Consider the following 19,391-nt stretch of genomic DNA (forward strand, 5'->3'; position numbering starts at 1 on the left):
ATATTTGTTCATTTTCGAAACATTGTGTTTTCAATTCCTCTTTGGAGACATTACAAATTCGACAAGGGTGATTAGATGAAAATGTTTCATTAAATCCTAGGATGGAATGAATCCCCAGGTTGTCGCCAATTATTAGAGCTAAAGAAAAGTAAAGCTTACCATGAAAACACGGTACATCTATATCAACTCCGAGTTCAGATAAAAAATTTAGTTCTTCTATTAATGGATGAAATATTACATTGTTTCCAAAGGTTGTTCTATCAGATGAATGAAATAAAAGAGCTAGAAAGATATTTGTTAAAGTAGAAGCGCGATATGGAGGAATACAACCAACAGATACATACACAGCTCCTAATTTATGGATACCCGAATGACTACCAAGAACATTCCCGCTTTCGTAATCATCAAAAAATAGGAACAATGGAAATACTAACCTATCCTTGTATTTCGCTTTAACTTTTGCCCAAGAGCTCCCCTGTATAATGTTTCTAATAAGGCTATTGTCTAGTAATAAATTGTTAACGTAATCGAGAGTTTCTGCCATAACATTGTCGAGTGAAAAATATTTTTGCAAAACAAGTCTAAGAGGAATCAATTGCTCTTTACATTCCATTGGTGGCATATGTTACTACACCACGCTTTTTAACACTACACATTGTTTGCCCGATAACTATTTCTTTCGGGGGTATGTAAGTTCCTTCTCCTTTTAAATATTCCAGACGTTTATATTCAGTATCGAGTGACTTAATAGGAGATTGAACAGCAGACAAAACCTTCTGTTTCAAAGACATAATTTTTTTATCTTGTTCTGGGGATGTTGTTACTTCTCTAAAAATATTTTCTAAATTACTGGATAAAGTATCGCATAAGTACATGTTCATTCCATCTACTACATCTTGAACTGCCGTTTTAGGTATTAATGGGTTTGCATACAGCGATGATAAAAACATTGGCAATGTATAATTATTTGAATTGGATGGATGTGGATTTGCAATATTAGAAGGCCGATGTCTTTCTGACGAGCAAGGGATAACAATATTTGATATTTGGTCAGTAGAAGCATTACAAGTATCACTCTGCATATTAATATGATCGCGTGTTATATGTTTCTTATAAGTATTTTTTAAGTGAAAAGTTCGATTACAGCCATCTTCTACACAAGGATATAATGAAAAATTATGTGTTCCATGCATTAAGGAAAAATGTTTAAATAATTCTTTTATACAATCACAAATCTTGAAGCATAAAAAACACTTAGGCATTTTTTCAGGACCTAGGTAATCTAATTATTGGGTACAAAGGTAACAAATCAATTAGTTTAACTCACTCTCCCTGTTGAATATTTAAATCTGTCATAAGTGTGTTCACTGTCGTGTAAATTTTGTCATATTTTGTTTTTATTTGGTAAAGTGCGGTTTGGATAAATTGCCAAACGTTATTAGACTCCGCAGGATATTGTGCGTTAAGAACAAATATTATTTTCCCCTCACTAGCTCGGAAACACGTGTTTTGTCCTTTAATACCAGCGAGTAAAAACGCATTTTATCCACTAGTGGGTAAAGTAATTTGACCTTGAATATAGTCAAATTAACTGCTTTAAAATTGATAAAAGTAGGTGAATCTAGTAATAAAGATGATTTACCACCGGTGGAACTACTGGAAGCAGTGATAAACGCATTTTTTGCGTTGTAGTTTCCTCGCTATAGTGAGGGGAAAAGTTTTGTGTTACACTCGGGTGCAAATGTATTTAACTTCTCGTGTGTTAAAAAACTCGCAAGTTCAGGATTCTATTCTCGAACCACTCGCTTCGCTCATGGTTCAACTATAGAATCCTTTCACTTGCTCGTTTTTCAATTCCACACTCGGCGTTAAAATACAACTTTGCCCCCTTGTATAACAAATAACTATTTAAAACACGCATCAACTGCATTTATGATCGATGTCACTTCGTAACGAACATTATTTACAATTATGTACCTGCCTGATATTTCCTTGATAGAAGGTCCTACAATTACTATAGACGGCTGTAACGTTAATTCCATTTCGCGCAGTTTTTCCGCTCTACGTGCGATGGTGTCTTCTATGTGCGCCGCACATTTCACATGGATGATAAATCCCTCCAACACCTCCTGCTTAGACGGCCGCCAAAGACGTTTTGGCTTGGTTTTATTCTTACTCTTGCCTACGTTCGAAGTAGTCATCAGAAACGGGATCGCCATCAATGCTGCCAGGTCCATGACTTCTTCACGCTGTTCTGAAACATTCAATTTAATATGTAGCCTCCTCAGTCCTCTTGTATACATTGTTGTGCATATTTCGAAATCCATTTTGAACTTTTATTATGTAACAAAAGGTTCTAATTTCAAAAACAAACCAATCGCTTTCTGGACTCAGGAGGATAGGTGTATACATAATATAATATAATATCAATGTTAGTTATCTCTAAAACAAGATTTTTTATTGTTTAGTAAGTTAAAATATTAAATATTATATTTTAAACATAACATTAAATATCAACAATAGAAACATTTCAGATCGAATTTAGAAAAAGATGTGATCAGGAATACGTCTTAAAAATCTACCGGGTATACATATAGGGTGGGTAACGAAAGGCTGTACTCCTTAAACATTACCAACATTTGTTCAGCAACTTTTAAAAACTATGAAGTCTCCAATTTATTTTATTTCATACAATATAAATATTAGCTTCAATCTACTGGAAGCAGTGAAAAATGCGTTTTTTGCGTTGTGTTTTCCTTGCTACAGTGAGGGGAAAAGTTTTGTATTAAACACGGGTGCAAATGTGTTTTACTTCTCGTGTCTTGAAAAACTCGCCAAGTTCAGGATTCGATTTTCGAACCACTCGCTTCGCTCGTGGTTCAACTACACAATCCTTTCACTTGCTCTTTTTCCAATTCTACACTCCGCGTTAAAATACAACTTTGCACCCTTGTATAACAAATAACTATTTATTACCTCTTAGTAAAAACTTTCAATGGTGATAAAAGTCAAAATAAAAGTTAGTTAAGTTAAAAGTTGCTGAACAAATATTGGCCAGTTTAAAAAGTATAATAGGCTACATTTTATTTTTTGCTTTAGTGACAGGGCCCACCCTATACATAATATACATATATATATACTTACAAGACATGCTCGTATAAATAAATAACTAAGCAGTGAGCTCAAGAATGCTTGTGTAGCGGGTACTCAGACACACTCATAAAAATTTTTCCCCTCACTAGCTCGGAAACACGTGTTTTGTCCTTTAATACCAGCGGGTAAAAACGCATTTTATCCACTAGTGGGTAAAGTAATTTGACCTTGAATAAAGTCAAATTAACTGCTTTAAAATTGATAAAAGTAGGTGAATCTAGTAATAAAGATGATTTACCACCTGTGGAACTACTGGAAGCAGTGATAAACGCATTTTTTGCGTTGTAGTTTCCTCGCTATAGTGAGGGGAAAAGTTTTGTGTTACACTCGGGTGCAAATGTATTTTACTTCTCGTGTGTTAAAAAACTCGCAAGTTCAGGATTCTATTCTCGAACCACTCACTTCGCTCGTGGTTCAACTATAGAGTCCTTTCACTTGCTCGTTTTTCAATTCCACACTCGGCGTTAAAATACAACTTTGCCCCCTTGTATAACAAATAACTATTATTTGTTTAACCTTCGTGCCTTGAAACAGTGCCATTACTCAAGATTCCACTTTTCAAACCACTTGCTACACTTGCGGTTCAATATTGGAATCTTTCGCTTGCCCGGGTATCAAGATATTGGCACGTGTGGTTAAACAACAACTTTGCCTCCTTGTAAAACAATTAACTATTAAAATATGATATGATTAATAGGAGTTTCCGAGTTTTATAACTCTACTTACGCAATTCTCTTCCTGTTCTCCATGGACATTTATTTCAGTAGGTGGTTGTTCGTCTGGCTGTGCCTCTAGTGAGCATGATGATTTTTCAATTAAATAAATTGTTTTCACGGCGTCATTTTCATCCTCCTCCGCCTAAAAAGTAAAAATGTGTCTATCAAGGTGTCATGAAATTTAAGAGTTGGGTGATTCTAAGTTAAGAGGTACTTTCGACGGCACTGACAATAAAATATATTTTTTCAAGATAAAACTTCATAATAACATATTTATTTTATAAAACTAAATGTTTTCTACATGGACACTCAAAATTATTACAGAAATTTATGTAAATTAGTCACAATCAGCTCTAATGTAGGAAAAATGTCTCTCCCCTGACCTGTCCCCCAACCGAATAGGTAAAAAACAAAAAAAAAGTCCGCGCCGTCACTCCATACAACGTATTACCTCTTAACTTAGAATCACCCAGTTACAGCAGTGGCGTGCCTAGGGTTTTGAAATAAGGCAATCCGGAAGATACGTTTTCGCAATATCTAACTAATCTTCAGTTTTCGGACTCACAGCCCTACAAAATGTTCTCTTATGCGCCTCACTTTTCTGAGAAATACACAAGTCAGGCATTGGTTTTGGCGCGGAAATAATGTCTCGTTTTTGGGCAAAATTTAATGACTTTACCTTGCCTTCGTCGATTAATATGTACACATTTATCACTCTTACAGTACGCATTTATCACCGTCACAAGGAACAACTTCATATATTGTCGATTGGTTTTTTAAACGAATTAAGCACTTAGTAATAAGGAAACGATGAAGAGGACATTCACTTCAGTTCAGTTTTTAAAATTGAATGGCTTCAGTCCATTGGGACTATTTCGCCAGTGTTCAGGTGATATGAGCTAATGACAAGATTAAACGAACTTACCTGAAGTTAAGTTTTTGTACGGATAGTACGACAGTGTACGGTGAAATAGCGCTTGTAAATTGATAGCTAGATTTTACAAGAGCACGTGGACTACCGGCCGTTGACGACAAAAAAGAGGCTAAACGCGTTTCGAGATTAATTCTTCATCAGCTTCTCACTACAACATTAGTTTACTGCATAATAAGCTATCGATATTACACTTTAAACAATATTAATGAGTAAAACAAAAATAAATTAACACAACACGAAACCGCTAAGATGGCGTGCCAACCGGAAGTCAGCACATTCACTTTTTCATTTATATTACAATACTCTTTGATTCACTTAACGCAAATAAACGACTAAATAATACACTTGAAGTTGTTCCTCTAACGCGCCTCACTTCATACCAAAAGCCCGGCTTAATATCGTTCAACAAATATATTGGTATTATTGGTTGCTAGGCAGAATGTAGGCAAAACGCTCAAAGAGCAGGATGAAAGAGTAAGCCCCGTTGCAAGCCAGAGTGCGAGCGAACAAGACTTCAAGTCTCGTTCCTTCCGCGCTGCACTAGCGCCACGGCAAAAAATTGCAACATGCTGTGGTCTGTACTGTACCGTGCGGTCGGTCGCCATGCGCTTCACTTAAGGTTATGGAGAATTTGGCGCGCGGTTTTAAAAATGTTAGGGCAAGCCCGGCTTTTGGGCTGTACCGCCACTGAGTTACAGTTAATTAAGTAATGTATACATTAATCTATTTCCGTTTATAATTTGTATATACAGGGCGTCCCACGGCGATGTAACATGGTACCTTAAATACCATAGATAGCATATTTTGCTGAAAGAAGACTTCATTGTATTTTTAAAACTTAGTAAAATTGCATTCATATTTTTGCATGCATTCAAAAATTGCATGGAAAAAAATTACCGCGTCGTCGGAGGAAAGTAAAAAGTAAAAAAAAATATAAGTCCTCAGTCCTCACAGTAAAAATAAAAAAAATTGAATGCAATTTTACTAAGTTTTAAAAATAAAATTAAGTCTTCTTTCAGCAAAGTATGCTATCTATGATATTTAAGGTACTACTTTCCCTCCATGTGGCATCGCTGTGGGACGCCCTGTAGAGTACTGTAATTACTTAAAAAAAAAAAAAGTGTATTGTAGGTATCCCGTGTAGTGCCAGGGAGAGTCGGTGTCGAAGGTGGCGCTAGTGAGCACCTATTCAGATCTCCTCAGCGTTAATTAGTGATTATAAATTAATTCAAGTATTTAAATATGAAAAAACGTGTTAATTGAGTAAACTGAGTGATACTTCTATTATAAACAATGGATGAACCGTGAATATTAGTGAAATAATTACTCTATTTTTAAATCACGGCAGCGAACGGACAAAGTGACATCTAAGTGCTGAATCTTGTGAGACTGATTTCCTTTGTTATAGTGAATTAATGGTGTATTTCATTGACCTACATAATCGCCAGGACTATACTAATCGTGTCTTATCCTATAAAAACTATTTATTTTAAAAATCAATTCAATATCCCGTCGATCGAACATTGTACAAGAGTGAGTGAAACAATAATAAACACAGCGCAGCAACTGAGCGAGATAACCAGTTATCTGTGACTACGTATGATTCTAAGCTCCGCCCACGAACATAAAAACGTTGCCGTAAAAATAGGCCCACGCAACTATTCAACTAATTATTGAATGCAAATATTTGTCTCTAAATAAATAAAGATGAATTGCTTTGGGTGTAACGATCCTATTGTCAAATCGGAGATAGTAAGATGTGTTGCGTGTAGCTATACTTATCATTATGGGTGTTTAGGCATGACAATATCCTATTTCACGGAAAACAAAACAGAACTCGAGCGTAGATGGATCTGCTCGTCATGCTCAAATATAACGAAACGACAAAGAAATGATAACACCATATGATGCAACGCCGGCACAAGATATATCAATGAACGACCTTAGTCAGGACGACTCAAGGCACGCTATACTTAGCTATAGCTTGGCCCAGCCGCCTATGATACCGCAATCCAACGTAAACACTATAACGCTCGAACAAATTAGCGTTCTACTCGATACGAAATTAAGTAAGCATAACGAAACCATTTTAAATGACATGAAATGCTTAATACACTCAGAAATACGAGCGGCAGTGGACAAGGTCACCCATGATTTCGGTCTAAGGAATAATCTACTTGAAAATCAACAGCAAACCTTATCAAAACAATTAGAAGACACCAATAGACTCGTGAAGGTGCTACAAAACGAACATAACACGATAAAAATGCAGTTACACGAACTTCAAGCTCGATTCAATACGAATTCAGTTCCTTCATTAAATCAAAAAGAAAAAAAGTTTGTTTTATATGGACTCGATGAGTATCATAGAGAGACCGAAGAAGACCTTTATCCTCGAATAAGTGCTATGTTTCAAACATTATTAGGTATCAATATTAATCCCTACATAGAAACGGCAAAACGAATCGGCAACAAAGGGGCGCGCCGCCCGCTTGTTGTTGAACTAATTAGTTACCGCATGAAAAAATATGTCCTTGAAAACGCATCTTGCTTTTATAAAACTGGCTATGCGGTCTCCGAACTATTGGATAGCACTGCTCTAAAACATAGGAATCATATGAGAGAATGTCTACGAAACGCACGTAAAAATGGAAATTATGCAGTTATACGTAATAATCGATTATACATAAACGGCAAAGAATGTGTGATTGACTTCCAACAAATCATGCAACCCCCGATACATCCACCAGAACAACCCCCGCAGCATGACCTGCCTCGGCAGGCCGAGCAGCCCGCGATGACCCAGCCTCAGCCGTCCGAGCAGCCCCAGCAGTCAGGGAGCACTGGGCCTTCGCCGTACCCCCCACCACAGCAATCAGCCCGCGTCCAGCAGGCAAATCAGCTGTCACAAGCCATTGGACCACAACTGACAGACCCTTCATATCAAAACCAGGACAACTATGCGAGTCAACCTACGTTGGTAAACACTAAGGAAAGAATAGACTTATCGTTTTTTCGTACCTAAATCTGATATTTTCGTAGCCAAAAATGATGAGATAATATATCAAAACGCAGACACAGTACCAAATACTTCATTACGGGAAGAAAGAATAAAACAAAGTAATTTAAATGTATTTCATCAAAATATCTGTGGTATTAATAATAAGCGACAAGAACTTGAACTGTACATAAACGATATGGAAAGAACTCTACACTATATATGTTTAACTGAGCATTTTCTAAGCAGCACTGCGGTGCCTTCTTTTTCCTTGTCGAATTATTTCTTAGCTACTTCTAATGCCAGAATAAATAAAAAAAGAGGGGGCACGTTGATATTAGCTTCGAATGGTAGAAAGTGTGAAGAATTGCCTATGTGTAAGAACTTATACGCGATGGAATACTTTGAAATATGTGGGGTTAAAGATTGTCTTACTAATACTTGTATCATTTGTCTATATCGAAATCCCACGGATAACCAATTGGGTGAATTTATGCAAAAACTAGAACTACTGTTAGAGTACTATGCAAATAAAAAATGTATTATCTGTGGTGATTTTAACATTAATCTTCTCGTAGCAGACAAAAAAAGGGATGAATTTTTAACGTTATTGAAATGTTATGGATTTAGTTTAATGTTTGATCTACCTACATTTAGGAGGAATGGCTCAGAATCTAGCATTGACAACATAATAACAAATCTTGCAGATGATAACATTATTTGCTATAAAATTGATCATAATAATTTAGCTGATGGGCATGCAGGGATTTTCGGTAATTTTTACTTCGAACATGAAAACAAAAAAGAACCTCCAGAGTACATTTTTACAGAACGTAGAATCTTTAACAAAACTAATAATGATACATTCAGAAAATTGCTAATATCAGTAAATTGGTATGACCTAGGAGTAAATAAATTCTTAGACAAATTTAAAGGAGTTTTCCAAGAAAGTTTCAAAAAAAAGAGAAGAAAAATATTACTCAAAAAGCGGGAAACACTAAACTGGGTTACTCAGGGGATCAAGATATCAAGTAAAATGAAAAGATTTCTAAACTCTGTTAGTAGATCTGATTGTGACAGTAGTATATTAAGTTATAGAAATAAATACATAACGCTCTATAGAAAAATCATGAGACATGCTAAAAGACTTGCAGTTCAAGCAGAGATAGACAGATCCCATGATTCTGTGAAATGTATTTGGAATCTAGTGAATAAATGTAGAAATAAAACAAAGAAGAATAATCAAAAGTCAATGCAATTAGTGGTAGATAATAAAGTAATCTGTGATTCTAGAGAAGTAGCATGTATTTTTTCGAGCAAGTTTGATCACGGAAAGAACATCGGTGAAGTTGACTTTGGTAATGCACTTGAAATGGTAGAGAGTAATGTAGATACAAGTTACAAGGATATGAAGTGGTGGACCGTAACCCCTACAGAAATCGTAAGCCTTGTTTCATCCATGAAAAATAAAAAATCTTGCGGTCATGATGAAATGCCAATCACAATTTACAAGGACAATATCGATTTACTAGCGGGCCCATTAGCATACTTCTTTAATAAATGTTATGAACTTGGTAGCTTCCCCGATCAACTTAAAGTAGCAAAAATACTCCCGGTATATAAAAAAAATGCTAAGAATGATCCAAAAAACTACCGTCCGATTTCTTTATTGCCGGTTATGTCGAAATTGTTCGAAAAAGTGATCAAAAAAAGGCTCAGTGCACACCTAAATGTACACAATGTAATAAATCCTAGACAATTCGGATATCAAAGAAATATTGGTACAAGAGATGCAATAGACACTTTACTTAGTGACGTAGTACAGTGCCTCAACAATGGAATGAAAGTAGCGGGTCTCTTCTTAGATTTAAGTTCCGCTTTCGATACGGTGGACCATACAATTCTTCTAAGAAAGTTAGAATACTACGGGGTAAGAGAAAAAATCTTCAAATACTTAGAAATTATTTACAGGGCAGGAAACAGTATGTAGAAATCAGAGACTTAGACGAAGGACAAGACAAAGTATTCAAGTCAAAAATCACCACAATTTCTAGAGGGGTCCCACAAGGATCTATTCTAGGTCCTATTCTCTTCATTATATTTATTAATGACGTCATAAAGTACGTACAAAACTCCCTAAATAATTCAAACGTGGTAATCTTTGCTGATGACACTAATGCCATTATCAGTGCTACAAACGAAGTTGAACTTAAAAGTAATGTTAAAAGAGCTCTCCTGATTTTCCATAAGTGGTTCAGAGATAATCATTTGAAATTAAATACGGAAAAAACAAGTATAGTACAGTTTAATAGTGATCGAAAAAATAAAGAGACCCTAGAACTAGACTTTGATGATGACACTCTACGATTCGTTGAGGTTGTCAGGTTTCTAGGGGTGGAAATTGATTCTTATCTTAACTGGAAACAGGAGTTAAATCAAATTGAAAACACTATTAGTTCTGCCTGCTTTGCTCTAAGGAATTTAAGAGATGTGATTGGAATAGACCATTTAAAAACTGTATATTACGCCCTGGTTGAGTCAAAACTGAGGTATAGCATTAAATTCTGGGGGGCAACGTATAGCTACAATATAAAAAGAGCTTTCATAATTCAAAAACGGGCCATAAGAATCATGAATCGTATACCTCAGTGGACTTCATGTAAAGAATTCTTTACTAGGTTAGAAATTCTAACAGCACCATGCCTTTATATTATGATATTATGCACGAATTTAGTAAAATCTCTGGCAAGTAGCGAGACCGTGGAGGCTCGGGCGATAAGACTGGCAACAAGGACAAAAAATTTAAGCCGCCCCTTTACACCAAAACTCAAAGTCACCGAATTCTGTGCCCGCTACCAGGCTGTTAAAGTTTTCAATAAACTACCCACAGAACTCAAAGCTATCACAAATCCATTGTTATTTAAAAGTAAATTGAGGTCATTTCTGCTTGAAAAACGATTTTATTCAGTTGAGGAGTTCTTCCAGTATAATAATGAACCAATTTAATTTGACATGTATTTATTATGACTATTATTATGACTTATTAGCATTATGGAATATCGTAGTTAATTGTTGTTTTTTAGTTAAGTATTGTTTTTTTGGATGGACATGTGATTAAATATTTCTAGTTTTTTTTTCTGTTATATTTGACATTGGTTAGTTTATATGCATTTTTTTTTACTTGCTATTTTATTGCTAATTGTATTATGTTATGGTAAGTCTATATTTATTTTCTGACATGTCCACTCATTGATTAGTTTTTACTTACATCATAAGCATGTTCTTAGCTCGTAAGTTTTTCTAACACAATTTATATTAAATTTAAAAGTGGAAAATGTCTGCCTTGGGTGAGACTTGAACTCACGGCCTCTGGATCGATACTCCAGCGCTCTGCCAATTGAGCCACCAAGACTTCAACCAAGCCAGCGAAATTTTCGACTACTAAGGTCAATGGGACCCGTAGCGACATCTACCGTAAGAGTGTTAAACTTCTTAAACGGCAACCGGAGTTCCAAGTCATATTGGATATTCACCAGTTACGATGCGCTAACCATGCTATGGATCCAGAGGCCGTGAGTTCAAGTCTCACCCAAGGCAGACATTTTCCACTTTTAAATTTATTCTAAGCCTAACGGCATCGATTGCAGACGTTTCTGCTAATCAGAAGTTAACAATTTATATTGTTCAAGAAATAAAGAAATGAATGAAATGAAAATTTCACCATCCCCTTTCCTCCCGTGGGTGTCTTAAAAGTAGACTGTGGGATATGGGTTTCATTGAGATGTGGGTGATGGACTGGCAACCTGTCACTGTATCATAATTTAGTTTTCTTTCACCCCGGAATTGCCAAGAGTGGCACTGAAACTTATAATTTCATGTCCTCTGCCTACCCCGTTTGGGAATACAGACGTGAGTTTATTGTAGAAATATTTAAGTAGAGGGAATAAATGTGAGTGTGTTAAGCAAAACGTCCCACTTTGTCAGTTACTATTAAGGCGAGATTTACTTGTATCTTTATATGAATAAACTGACAAAGCGGCTTTATGGCAATTGACATAGTGGGACATTTTCCCATGCACATTCACAAATCATTTAGAAAAGTATGTAATAAAAATAATATTTTGGTTTTACAATTAAGGGCCTCAATTTTGAAAACAGGCTGCAAGCTAGGTAACTATATACACGAACTTAAAAAAATATTACAACTCTAGTCTACTGTAGTAACAAATAGGTGGATCTGACCTGAGCCACAAAATCACCAAAGGGGGAACGACCACTGCCACTGCCAAAAACTGTACTGATCCTGCACTGCCTGATGAGAAATTGTATGTATAGGTACATACTTACTTTTTTGGAGAATGCATCCGTAATTATGTCTTTTAAGATGGCTATTTGTGTAATTAATTTTGCTCTGTGTCCTATTACAGGAACCAGTTCTTTAAGGTCTTCTCCTGATAACAACTGCAAGGTGTCAATATCGATACTGTGCTCTGAAATTAAAACATACACATGTCAGCATACCAACGTTCACTGGTGAAGGATCCGCATTTTCAGATCACATTGGTAGTTATGGGTTACAATTGTTATTCGTTGAAATTGTTGGAAAATTCTATTGTACCTATATATTATAGGTACATAACTACCAGTGATTTGAAAACGCGGGGCCGCGGGCACGGAAAGGAACCTAGTGATAGACCACTCGTTTACTATTCTGTTACTATTTGGAACCATCCACACTCATGAGACGCATGTTTTGCGGCGCGCAACGGACGTCTCCCGTCTCCGCCACGCTGCCTGAATGTAATTCAAAAAACATCTCCTCAGTACATTTTGTATAGGAAGGACGTAAGACGCGCCCCCAGGAGGCGCGGCGGCGTCGCGGCACGCGCCACGTGCGTCTCATGAGGTGGATGGTCCCTTAGGTGGATATCTACTTACGCTACATGTAATTAATTAATGTTATTTAATGATGTTGTTACTTACCTTTAAATTTATCTATGTACATAGGGAGACCCCACGACTTTAGATACTCCTCCATCGTTGTGGTACTAACATTGGCACACGAAGCATCACGCTCGGAGGTTCCGGCTAACTCCGCCGCCGCCGCCTCCTCAAATTCACTCATATTGTGCACCCGCCCTTGCCTCCAAGGTTTTCTCACAAAGAGCATGAATTTAAGAATACGTTTATTAATAACAACCGGATTACCGGACTGACAAACTTGCGACGCCTGCCGAGATGAGAAAGGAAACACAAACAGGAATGAACAGGTTTGCTTCGGTCCGTTTCACGTTATAAACAATCGCTCGTGCTACAGATAACAAAAGTTTTGTACCTGTTTTACTAAACATTACGTACTTTATAACTATAGTTTTCATAAATTCGTACATTTGATTAAGTAAGTAACAAAGAAGTAAAATCACTTATTTGTTACAAAACTATTTATTACTAATAAATAAAGTAGTAAATTGAAGACAACATAATTGTTTGTCTAATATTTGAATGAAATTGTTACCTGGTAGTTAGGTAAGGTAAAATTATTAGTATGCTATTAGATTTGGTTAAAATCAATCAAACACTTTAACAGTCTGCAAACATATACAGTTTGTTGGAGCAACAATACATAGTTTGGTAAAACGTAGTCTAACGTACTGATAATAATTAAGGATACATTTAAGTTAATTATAAACAGACAGTTCTGTTGCAGCAGCTCTACTACTTCGTTTAAGTTGATTAAGTTAATAACAGCCTAATATTAAATTACTGCACATCAAATACAAAATAACATGACTAGTATTGTATTACACCACAAAATTAGTTATGTAAATTTTACTAAAATTTGTTTCGCTATAACTTGAGTTCAATTATTTCTGAAATAACTTAATTAGTTCAGTTAATTATTTCTTTCAGTGTAGCGAGGAAACTACAACGCAAAAAATGCGTTTATCACTGCTTCCAGTAGTTCCAAAGGTGGTAAATCATCTTTATTACTAGATTCACCTACTTTTATCAATTTTAAAGCAGTTAATTTGACTTTATTCAAGGTCAAATTACTTTACCCACTAGTGGATAAAATGCGTTTTTACCCGCTGGTATTAAAGGACAAAACACGTGTTTCCGAGCTAGTGAGGGGAAAAGTTCGTTTGTCCCTTTCGATCACACCAATACGTCGTAAAGGGATAAACATACTTTATCGGCTTGATAACTTTAGTGAACGTTTATCAATAATTTTTTTTATATATCTTAAGACGATACAGGAGGGGTGAATTCTCCATACAAACGCTATCTCGACAATTTCCTCACTTGTTTTTGAAGATAGAGCAATGACTTTGTCAACAAAGATTTTTATATCTAACACGATTTGCACTCATAATTTTAGAACAAAACGGGACTTAATCGCGTAAACACTTACATTTATATATAAATGCTTATATATAATTGCTGTATTGTATTCACTGCAGAACGACATCACTCTCCACTGCATTTGCGATTGGTAATGCCAAAATCCATATTGCTCACCGGAGTTTTTAAGTTAATTTGGCAGAACTGCATTCGGCAGTGCTTTCGCGCTGCAATACTAATAATTATTCGTACAAAATTGGTAATACTGGTACAATCTCTATTTAAAGCCACATACAAGGTTTAAGAATTTCACCTTCTCCTTTCCTATCATGAAAGTCGTCTGTGGGATTTGGGGTCAATTGTGGTGTGGGCGGATATGCTAGCGATCTCTGTCACCGAAATATCCGAATAGTTTAAGTTATAGTTAAGTTTAAGAGTGTTAATGATACTTGATCAGGTTCATGTGTTTTTCTATAGTTAGTTTCCCTAAATGCTTTAGTCAAAGTCATTTTAATAAAAAGTGGACAAAATGTGACTTTAGTTAGGTACATTTAGACATACCTAAACTGCCTTAGTTTATAAATAAGATATCTTAAGAGACTTTTGAACAAAATACTACTTAACAACCGTATATTGCGCTGACAGTTAACAAAAAAGACCTTTGTTCGTTTGTCCGTCACTTCCATAAAGAAAGGCACTGTTGATGAGGGTCTAGGTACAACATAGCCGGGCTCGAGCAGATTACCAGTGATTTTTAGTCATCGTACCGAGTCCTGAAGGAGAGCCAAACTTCAGATGGATCTGTTCACTGGCACTAAGAGTAATACAAAACAATACAATACTCTTTATTGCACACCTCACATAGTTTACAAGTAATACACAAGAAACAAAACAAATAAAGTAAGTAAATTCAAATATTTATCCTATTTACGTATGTATTAATGATAATATATCGCGATTGGCGATATGTTTCGTCGAGTCATATGGAGACTCATCATCAGGCATAAGTGCTCACTGCGGCTAGACTCCGTGCACCATAACTCCGTTATAAGTACCTAATAAGTAAGTAAAACCTTTGCATTAATGTCTTTGTTCCTTTACTTTAACGCCACCATAATGCCATAAAATTAAACCTTGTTACCGATCACTAATAAGTAACTTATGAAAACTATTACTATTATATGTACTTGCAAAAACTATGGTTTTACCTATTGAAGTTTTTATACAAGTATATTGTATCTAATGTTGTCAGAGCGGACCCCAGGCTCCCATGAGCCGTGGCAAATGCCGGGATAACGCAAGGAGGATGATATTGTATCTAATCACAATCAGTTAATGTAAATTATGCGATTGCTTAGATATCCCTAATTAGTATCTAGGGGCCGATTTTTGAATCTCGGACATTCGATTTCGTGAAATTCGTTCAATAATATCTCCACTACTAGCGATTTAAATTCTACTAACAGAATCGAAAACGAGTGGTTATTACCACTAGTTTTAAAATAACTGGCGGTTCCTTTTTCAAAAATAGCATTACGTCGTTTTCCACAGACATTCGAATGGCGAATACGTGCGTTCGAAATTCAAAAATCAATCCCCTATTTGTAAAATCAATTAAATACGTTGTATGTACTCGTATTTATTTCAAGATCAACATATTTTAGTTATTCCTACAGGACTTTGAACTTTGTCAAGAGATATCGCCTACCTCGTAGATACAACAGACTAACGATGTGTCGACGTAGAAACATGACCACCGAGATCCAAATTACATATTGATGGCATGCTAGGAGCGAAGTTCAGCTCGGTTGGATGCTTTCTAGTTATAGAACCTTCCAACAATTAAGGAGCTACTGTGTAAACAGTGCGGTGTTTTTTGGCCTGGTTCAAAAAATGCGTAGGTATATTACGACGCGACTGACCTGTTTGTGCCAAAACATTACTAAAATTAAATCAGTATCATATCGGAGGTATTGATTGAATAGGGCCGTCTGTAAAAACACCTTGCTGACATTACTCGTACATATAACCGTTTTATTAAAATGTGTATGAACTTAATTAATTATACATCTAGCACTAGCACGAAACGACTGTTACACTGTTGTTAATAAAATCTAGACTAAACTTACACCGTTTTATAATCGATATATTCTTATATAGTAATATTCTTATAATTGATATAGTAATACCACCGGAAGACCGGGCAAAGTGGAGAAGGCTGAGCAGGAAAGCGGACCCTGGCGCTAGGCCGGGAAAATGCTAGGTTGAAGAAGAAGAAGATATAGTAATACCACTAATAACAATCAGCTTATCAGTGATACAGCAAAAGTAGGTACCTACCTGTATAATTTACTGAATGACAAAGAAAAAATACCACAATCTTTGAAAAATAAGCATTACAAAACAGATCGTTATGGTGAGCGTCAGGACCCCTGGACCACTACAGATATTTGATGTTTAGTACATACTAAAATTTAGTACCTATTTGATACTATTTGGTACCTGAGTACATATATTTGGTACCTCCACTGATATCGAAAAATCGAGCGTATAAAGTGGCCAGACATTCTGACGTCAGGATGTCTGGACCATTTTTGGTTTACATAGTTCTAGACAACACTACTAATTGATATCTTAGCCAATATTTAATACCTATTTGGTACCTGTCAATATATTTTTTTCAAATTTTTTTGGCGTACCAGAAAAAGTTAAGACGGAATTTAAAGTTGTGAGCCCAGCCGTGGCGTTGAAGTATGTAGCGCCTGTCAAAAGTATAGAGGCAAATCCGCCTGCCCTCCTGCGCGCGTCAACTTAAATAGGAATTTAGTTTTAGGCACTCGCACATCATCTCTACTGACTAGTTGCATTAATATAGTCGAAATATAAAAGTAATTAGTGTAATTACACTAGTTTTCCATTTTCCTCCTGAGAGAACTAAACACGTGGCAACAGTTGGGCAAATTCTAGGGGGGGAAATAGCATAAACTGTTAATTAACAGCGTCATTGGTAATATTGGTATATAGGATGTATTTTGATGATGTGGATCAGTCTATGGTCCACGAGCTCCGTTATAGGGGTTTATCATATAAATAAACCACTGCTTTCGGTAACATTTGTTTTTTGGATCGATTAGTGTCAATTATGAATAAAGAATAAATACAAACATCAAATCAATCATCTACTATCAGTACCTACAACCACAATGCCGCCAAATCTGCCATACAGCTCTACAGCTGCTGAACAGTCGCAAAAATGACCGGCTGTCAGGGGCAAACTGATTTACAAATTTCTCCGCCTGGAGATGTCTCCTGGAAACCCCTATAACGGAGCTCGTGGACCATAGACTGGTCCACATCATCAAAATACATCCTATATACCAATATTACCAATGACGCTGTTAATTAACAGTTTATGCTATTTCCCCCCCTAGAATTTGCCCAACTGTTGCCACGTGTTTAGGTCTCTCAGGAGAAAAATGGAAAACTAGTGTAATTACACTAATTACTTTTATATTTCGACTATATTAATGCAACTAGTCAGTAGAGATGATGTGCGAGTGCCTAAAACTAAATTCCTATTTAAGTTGACGCGCGCAGGAGGGCAGGCGGATTTGCCTCTATACTTTTGACAGGCGCTACATACTTAGACGCCACGGCTGGGCTCACAACTTTAAATTCCGTCATAACTTTTTTCTGGTACGCCAAAAAATTTGAAAAAAATATATTGACAGGTACCAAATAGGTATTAAATATTGACTAAGATATCAATTAGTAGTGTTGTTTAGAACTATGTAAACCAAAAATGGTCCAGACATCCTGACGTCAGAATGACTGGCCACTTTATTCGCTCGATTTTTCGATATCAGTGGAGGTACCAAATATATGTACTCAGGTACCAAATAGTATCAAATAGGTACTAAATTTTAGTATGTACTGTAGTGGTCCAGGGGTCCTGACGCTCACTCGTTATGATATCAAGCCTTTATAAAATCATTTCCATTTTACTGATTACAAAAAGTTGGCTGTCGTGGATTTTGGAAATATCTTTGTTTGAGTGATAATTAAATTATATTAGTACTTACATAAAGTTTTTTTTCCATGTGCAGTTGTATCTGTTCGCTGTCCTCTAGGTAATTATTTACGATAATATCACTCTCAGGTATGTTATGCAGATACTTTTGCGTGCAAGTTGATAGAATCGATCGGCTTATGGTAAACTCAAATTTCATTACGCTACTAAACTAGCTTAGCTTCGCAATCAAGCGCGTATTTACGGTTATCAACGACGTGGATGGATATTGCGAGCTTGGTTAGTTAGGTACCTACCTAAAGTAATTATCTCACCAAAAACGTGTATGTGAAAATGGGAGCTGAGTTCAATTTAACTATGTTGTGGGGTCGACTTCGCCGACTAATTTTTAAGTACACTAAATTTTTTATGAACGCCTGTTTTTTGTTAGATGCCATTATGTTTAGTAAATAAATTATAGCTATGTTTAAAAAACCATTTGCTTAACCTAACCTGCTCCAAATGTAGGTAATGTACATTTAATTTTATTAAAACTAAATTCAATACATGTCATACATAGGACACACTCAGTAAGAAACAGCTGATTATCCTGAATAATCAGCTGTCTTAATAAATTAAACAATTTTCTCATGTTTATTAATGTTCAATAGTTTGTGTTACAAATAGTAATGCAGAAATTGCAGAACATTCCCAAAAAGCGGAAACATTAACTAACTAACCTAACTCTTGCACAATAAATTCCACCATATGAGGATTTATTTCGTTAGCATTATGTATACTGATCTCAGTAGCTTTGTCTTCCATTTTAACTTTGGTAGTATTTGTATATGTATTTGCATCTGAACGCAAAGTGTCTTTTCCCTCTGGCAGCCTTGTGAAATAAACTACTTCTTGTGACAAGTTCATCTGGTTTATCTAGAAACAATTTTGGTCAATCACAGTAGTAATTTATGGAATTGTTACATAACGGGGGTCCCCAAAAGGCCTTGTTTTAAGACCTAATCAACTGTATACAGTTGCATGCTCTACGACAGCCTTCTTTAAATAGTAATATGGCCGCAGATCACATAGAAGATGACGTATCCGTCTCCGTAGGCAAGCCCCACGATGTCCGCAGCGAATGTCAAGGCCCCATGACCATCATGATCAGAGCCCCTGGTTGTACCCAAGACTGTGTTATTATTACATTGTATGAATAGTTATTTGTTATACAAGGGG

The 19,391-nt window shown here is 36.1% G+C and overlaps 2 protein-coding genes across 2 annotated transcripts; both read right to left on the reverse strand.

Annotated features, from left to right (window-relative positions):
• Positions 1-624: 624 nt before the first annotated feature.
• On the reverse strand, positions 625-2,252 carry LOC125241746. The gene is made up of 2 exons (XM_048150361.1): positions 1,909-2,252; positions 625-1,480 (listed from the first exon to the last, which is right to left on the reverse strand). Exons 1-2 carry the CDS (start codon positions 2,235-2,237, stop codon positions 1,324-1,326), a joined length of 486 nt encoding a protein of 161 aa, XP_048006318.1. The 5' UTR covers positions 2,238-2,252; the 3' UTR covers positions 625-1,323.
• A 1,591-nt stretch (positions 2,253-3,843) lies between these two features.
• On the reverse strand, positions 3,844-12,926 carry LOC125240442. Its single transcript, XM_048148335.1, has 3 exons — positions 12,785-12,926; positions 12,149-12,291; positions 3,844-4,011 (listed from the first exon to the last, which is right to left on the reverse strand). Exons 1-3 carry the CDS (start codon positions 12,924-12,926, stop codon positions 3,844-3,846), a joined length of 453 nt encoding a protein of 150 aa, XP_048004292.1.
• Between the last annotated feature and the right edge of the window lie 6,465 nt (positions 12,927-19,391).

Source organism: Leguminivora glycinivorella, chromosome Z (assembly GCF_023078275.1).
Source record: "Leguminivora glycinivorella isolate SPB_JAAS2020 chromosome Z, LegGlyc_1.1, whole genome shotgun sequence".
In the NCBI taxonomy this organism is placed as follows: domain Eukaryota; kingdom Metazoa; phylum Arthropoda; class Insecta; order Lepidoptera; family Tortricidae; genus Leguminivora; species Leguminivora glycinivorella.